This window comes from Zeus faber (assembly GCF_960531495.2).
Source record: "Zeus faber genome assembly, chromosome: 7".
NCBI lineage: Eukaryota > Metazoa > Chordata > Actinopteri > Zeiformes > Zeidae > Zeus > Zeus faber.
In genome coordinates, this window is record NC_137203.1 from 33660617 (window position 1) to 33667697 (window position 7081).

At 40.1% G+C, this 7081-nt stretch overlaps 1 protein-coding gene across 1 annotated transcript; it reads right to left on the bottom strand.

Annotated features, from left to right (window-relative positions):
* Positions 1-1018: 1018 nt before the first annotated feature.
* Positions 1019-4190, bottom strand: sdf2l1 (stromal cell-derived factor 2-like 1). Its single transcript, XM_080004518.1, has 3 exons — positions 3923-4190; positions 3212-3408; positions 1019-1507 (listed from the first exon to the last, which is right to left on the bottom strand). Exons 1-3 carry the CDS (start codon positions 4098-4100, stop codon positions 1229-1231), a joined length of 654 nt encoding a protein of 217 aa, XP_079860644.1. The 5' UTR covers positions 4101-4190; the 3' UTR covers positions 1019-1228.
* Positions 4191-7081: the final 2891 nt, after the last annotated feature.

The following is a 7081-nucleotide window of genomic DNA, read 5'->3' on the forward strand; positions in this document are numbered from 1 at the left end:
TTTTTCATTGAAATTTAATTTCAATGTTTTTTGTCAAGTGCATTTATAGCATCAACGCATACAAGGTGTAAATACATAAGGGTGGCTTATATTCTTCTACTGAAGTAACTTCTTTAAAGGGGGGTTGAATGAGAAATGTCAATTTCATTTCACTCTGCAGCTGAGGCAAGTCAAATCTAAACATGTGAAAGTCACTTTTTTTTTTTTTTTTTACAAAATGTTACAAAAATCTGAAAATGTAAATTGGTGGGTTTTTTTCGTTTTGAACATTGGATTATGTGCATGTCAGTATTTTTCAGCAGACCACCACAAATGCAACTGAAAGGCAGGAAAACCATGGAGCAAAAGAAGAAGGTGGCCTTATCTAGTGAGCCACATTTTCTTCTACATGTGGATGGACGGAGTTGGGGTCCGATCTGATCAAACATCTGTGGGATGGGATGGGATAGAACAACAAGCCTGATCAATGGGGGCCCACCTTATACCTTACAGGACGTAAAGGATCTGCTAACGTCTTGGTGCCAGATAACACAGGACACCTTCAGAGGTGATAGTTGTGATTTGTGGTCGTTTTAATGTTCTGTGTGATCGGCGTATATCAGTAGTGTGTATCTAGCTACTTTCATTAAAAAATAAAGCCTAGTGAAGTTGAACATACAATGAAAATGTGAATGGATGGGAACATCATTTAGATGAGTAGCAGGTTTAAGTGTCATCACCAACAATCTTGACAACAACCCAAAGAATGGACTCACTCCAGGGCATAGAAAAAAAACGAAAAAATTAAAGGGAAAGTTATATTGGAAACCTTTTCTTTACTACTTTCCTACAAACCTATTTGGATAATTAAACAGGGTAAAATAACGTGATTTATAAATATTTTATAAGAAACGCTGTTGTGCAAACCCCTAAACCCTCTTTGCATGTGACACACACTCACACACTTTGGTGCTGGTTATGGCATCATTCCAATTCATAGAATCACAGACTCTAGACATTAAACTGAACATGTAGTCTGTATGTTCGCAAGATAGAGCTTTATTCATGGTGGAGCTCACATTTTTGGGGTTGACTGAGACAGTGCGAGAATTTCCCCTGAAACATTTCCCACTTCTGAACAACAACCAAAGAGCCGGATTTTGTGTGGGGCCGCCTGCAAAAACAAAACAAAAACACAAACAAGAAAGACAGTCTCCCCACAGATGTATAAATATCAAACAGGTTCTGATCAGAGTTCGTCATGCTGTAGGGGCTCCTGGCTGGGCAGGATGAACACCCCCTCCATGGCCCGCCACCAGTTGTGCTGGCTGGCCTGGCCTGCGCCATGCACCTCGCGCTGGCCGCGGATGGGGTGGCCGTATTGCTCACCGGTCACGCTCAGGAAGACACCAGTGCCCATGTGCTTGAAGCGCACCGTCTCGCCACGCTCCCAGCGGGCTCCGTCGCACTGCACCACCCACACATCCAGGTCATCGCCCTCACCATCTTCCCCGAAGGCGCTCACCTCCTGGGTGAGGAGGAACAGAAAAATGAAGGGGGGAAAAAAAAGACAACAACAAATTGTATTAACAATCTCATTGGATGTGTTTGGAAATTGGGTCAAAGACACTACACGTACATGGATTCTACTTAAAATACCTCATTAACAATTATCTGCTCCACTATGTGACATTTGTATACCTTTTATACACCTTATAGAGAGTTCATTCTGGCATTACAAAACAAATTGGAATGATTCTGGAAATGTTATTTTTCCAGGACTTTGAGCACTTCAAGCACAAAAGGGGGCTATTTTCAAGGTGTTCTGGTACTTACATTTTTGAGGACAAAATTCAAGCGACTCAAACCCTGGTAACAGGGTTCCTACACATTTTCCATTTCAAAATTCCATACTTTGCCAGATTCAAATTTCCAGACTTCTGGGTAGATATTTTTTTGGACATCTGTGTACAAAAAGCTAGAGGTTTATTATGTAAATAAATGGTTTTAAAATGCAACTGTTAACATATATGTTACAATCGCACTGTATGTTATTATGTTGCCAAATGATTACCAGAAGATTGAAGCTAGATATTGTAGCTCATACAAATCAATGAACACCAAACCCAGACAAACGTTTAACCAGGAATTGTCAAGCCAGGCCTCAGAAAACTTGCATTTACCCATAGTGGCCGTTTAGTCTACACTCCTGCGCAGAAAAACGGACGACATTCTACTGTCAAACATCTCTGCCCAAAGAGCAAGTAAAGTAAACTGCTACCTACACTCTTATTATTTTCCTTTAACATATTAAATAAATAATAATGTATTATTGTTCCCCCCCTATATTTATAGTCTCTGTTATAAATAATAACCGAAAACATTGAAAAAAGTTAAATAATTCAATTTTCACAGCATCTGTGCAGCCTTGTTTATTCAGTGTGTCCATGGAAATGACAATGAACACAGCCATAAAGGTATGGTTTCCTTACGCAGAAAAGATGGTCCATTTACTTCTCTGATAACTACTGTACATCACTGCATGACTCAAATGTTCAGACAAGCTGATTTGGTCGTCGATGTACGGCTTTGGTACAGTTATAAGGCATTTGGGGCAGAGCTGTTTTGCAGGCTGTGACATAAAGGAGTAGAGGCAACTCTGCATAGGAGTATGTGTTCAGTCGCACGCCATACTGTTCTCTCACACAGCAGTGAACTTTTTGGCTGCGCTGACTGCCTGCTCCAAACGATAGTAAAAACACTGCTTTTATGATCAATTTATTTTTATAAATTCAGAATTTTATATTTTGAAAACAGAATGGGGGCAATAGTCTGGAAATAAATATTTTTCCATACTGTCTTTTCTTTTTTCCATACTTGGAAATGACTAAAATCCAATTCCATACTGCGTTGGAACTCTGTGGTAAGAACTTTGCTTATAAGCAACAGATTATAACCATATTAACAAAGCTTGTAAAATATTATATAATGTATAGCAGTGCATGTTGTCAAACTAGGCGGCAATGTCAAGGTCTTTGCTTTTATTGCCGCATTAGATATGGGGGAGAAAGAGTGCATCTTCACTCTACATGGATATCTTCAGTGTGGTACATTTCTAAATGATGGAATGCAATGAAATATATTTGTACATGACGAAGTCTGCAGGCCATTTATGGCATATTATCCAGTTTAAGAGCAAGTATACATCGTTTCGGGAACCATCTATGCACACCTGATTATTAGAGAGAGGCGAGCTAAAGTGGTGCGTGTGGAGGTTGCGGCCCGTCTTCATGTGAGTTATACGGATGGCCTGCCCGCACTCAATGGCTGCCCCTCGCTGGCACGGGCTGCTGGGCTTTCCCCGAATACGCCAGTAACTGTTGGCATCGTCAGCGCTGTCCACACCGGTGACAGACTGCTGCCCGCTGCCTGGAGAAGGGAGAAGGAGAAGAGTGGGGCTGTTTCTGTAATCAGCGGGGGATATTGACAGCAGTGAAACCTCCGTATTTCATAAAAAGTATTGAATGGCCCATCCGCCAACGCCATAGGACGCCAAAATTGAGAAACTGGAGAACTGTAATTTTTACTGTGTTGATACAAAAGAGGCAGCAGATTGCTTACGGTTGTATGGAACCTGACAAAGCAAAAGAAAGAAAGGGAAAATAAATAAGTTACCACTGGTGTGTGTGTGTGTGTGTGTGTGTGTGTGTGTGTCAGAAATATATATATATATACACACACACACACACACACACACACAGTTTTATATAAATATATTGGTTGGAGTTTCTACATCGAAGGACGAATGAGATCACCTACAACTGGCAGACCATTCGCCACATGCTGCGTGTTTACCGACTTCAGGGGGTAACGCGCAGGACATACAGATTCTCTGAAAGTGAATATGTCTTGATATTCATATGTATGCAGTGATGATTTTTACCTGAGCCATATTTCACATCGTGTGAATGAAGCCGGACGTTGTGTCTCGTGTTGAGGAGCTTCACCAGCGAGCCGCAAGTGACGTACTGAAGCTCCGATTCCCCGCTTTCGCAGCAGGACCAACACAGCAGCATCAAAAACCATTTGGTAAAAAATGCAAAGGCGTCAATTAAATTCATCTTTTTCGTCAGCTCTCCGTTCTCATATTTTTTGTCTGAAGGAGATGCACAGTGGACCAACGAGTTACTTTCAAAACCAACAGACCGGCTCGACCAATCGCGGCGTGACAAGTCCCAAAATGCGGAAGTGAGGAGCCCATACACGCTGCTTTGTGATTGGCGAATGAGAATGTGCGGAAGAAATGTTTAGATGCACAAACAGAGCCAGGCAGCCAGGATGGAGGGAGGCACTACATGGGCTGTTTATTAGGGGTCCAGCCCGTGTTTGTTCAGAACAAAATGTCCGTCGAAGTGTCTGGCATTAGTTTGATCCATATTGGTCCATTTTTGTGGGAGAAGTTAATAAAAAAAGTATTTTTTTTTTTTATTGGAGGCAAACAAGTTCCACAATGTTTTGAATATTTAAAGCCATTGAATTTGATATATTGAAATTCAATTTTTAATTCACCTCTTTGGACTTCAAATGTGAATTTTCTTCTATGTTTAAGAATTCAGTTCCAGAAACTGAAGCTTCAGAAATTCAAAAATCAATATTGAGGTTGCTTAAATTGAATCGTAATATTCAGATCCAAAAATTCAAAACGAAAACTTTAGAGAGCAACATTGGGGATACTAAGGATAGGATAGGCAATCGAACCAACTTCTGGCGGTCGACTCAACAGCTTATCACTATGGTCACTCAAAGTCTGTGGGTGGTGCTTAATCAATGAATTTGCATTTCCAGCAATAGTTGCAGCTGGCGTCACAGTGGAGTCAATGCTCATTATAACTTCCTCTAATTGTCAAACTGTACTAAATCATACTTAAATGTTAAAATGAAATAGCGCGATTCCATCAATAAGTTTGACTATAATAACCAAGATCAAACACATTTGAGGAATTGAACTCATAACCTCACAGTTGAAAGACACCCTAACTACCACTATGCCAATACTTCCATAGTAACAGTAATATTATACTTTGACCTATAACAAATTATAAGATGCTATAACTAAAAATTTTGTACTTAGGATATTTTATAACTTAATATTTAACAGAACAAATAGGCTACATAGTATAATGCAAAATACGCAAGCTGAATACAATGCTCAATGCAATTAATAGCTTTTATTGATACTAATTAAATAAAACAAATTACACCTACAATCTCTTCCAAACTGTACTTCAATAGAAAAATGGATCAAAATAAAAGTAGTAAAGACATTCTTTTTTCCCCCCAACCAACAATAGGCAATGTTCTGGGTTAGAAAACACCACTGTGTCTACTCAAATAAGGAAATATTATCAACCCAGAATTCCCAATCAACAAATCAGGCACTATAAATATTGAAATAATATTAGGTTTTGCCAGAGCTTATTGCTCTCTTGAACCGTCACAAAAACTCGAGCGGAGGGAAGATGTAACATATTTTGGAAATGCTAATTCACCGCCCACAGACTTTGAGTTACCATCGCAGCAAGACAGCCAACACAGTGACTAAAGCGACGTAGGTCGTTCGCCGCTCATGAAGGGCGGCCCTACTGGAGAACTGTGTGGAACCCAGCAAGAATATTTTTTTTCTCCAAACTTTTTTTCTACTCCACGTAGATCATAAACCCTTGAGAAATGTAGTGCTTTTTATCCAGAAAAAAAACCGCAGCTCCCCTTTACTTGTATTTGTTTACAGGTCCGTCTTGCCCACTGCAATATGACGGCAACATTGATGTAGCCAGCAATGGGCCGAAGCAATCAATGTATGTATACATGTATAGTCTATGTATACATGTCTATGGCCCTGGTTATCGTTCTTTTTGCTATTCTACTATTTATGATACCATGATAATAAGCTAGCGACTGCTTAAAAATGAGCCAGGTGAAGAAGATGATAAAAGTTAGATAAGTCAACATCATAACCCTAGGTTATGGTGACTAGGTGTTTGCCCGGGACTGTCCCAGTTTTGAGTGTGTCCAGAGTTCCGACCGACATCGTTAAAACCCTAAAATGTCCCGGCTCTCAACATTCACTAACAAATTGTCCTGGTTTTCAACAATTTAGATAATAATACTAATATTATACTTGTTTTCAGCTCCTACATATAGTATATACTGTATACAGGCAAGCAGAAAAGAGCACGCGTGAAGATCCCACATGAAGTGGCCATCGTCATCAACACGTCCACTTGCCCATTCACTCTCTGTGAATTGTGTGGTTTTGTGTGTGTGTGTGTGTGTGTGTGTGTGTGTGTGTGTGTGTGTGTGTGTGTGTGTGTGTGTGTGTGTGTGTGTGTGTGTGTGTGTGTGTGTGTGTGTGTGTGTGTGTGTGTGGCTGGTGCTTCGTATAGGCGACTCCGCTGTGCAGTTTAGTTAAGGTCCTGGTTTGGGGGTTTCAAAATGTGGTCGCCCTACCCTAGGCCTACATTACACACTGATTTCAATCATATTAAGAGTAACAGGCCGCTACTCGTTAAAGTCTGATTGTTAAAAGGTTAATTATTAACAGTTTATATTATAAAACAATCCTGGAGTGGCAATCTGGATTAAGTCAAACCAAGTTAACCATTCTCCCACTCAATGAGAGGAATATCCATACACTACAAATTTGAAAAATAGAAAATGTCAATTGTTTGTAGTGTTAATTATCTTAATATACAGACAGCAGAAGTAAGGTGGGCACTTTTTCCTTATGAGCCCTTGACCACTGCTCGTGTTGTTTGTCAAATATTTCCAACACTTGCTCGTACCTACACTTTTGTAAGTCAATCTGCTAAATATTGTCAATTGTTCCCACATGGTCAATTAAGTTACACATTATTGCGTTATATAAACACTCTTCCTGGAGATGAAGCTGCCCCTTCAAGTGCCACACAACATATTTCAGGCATCTAATCAAAAATGCCATTGATTTTCAGACAAGGGAACCGGAGGTGCAGGAATGCTAACTAATTCCCGGGTTTTAGGACTCATGGTAAGTTCCATTTACCTTGGAAGTCGTAAGTCAGAG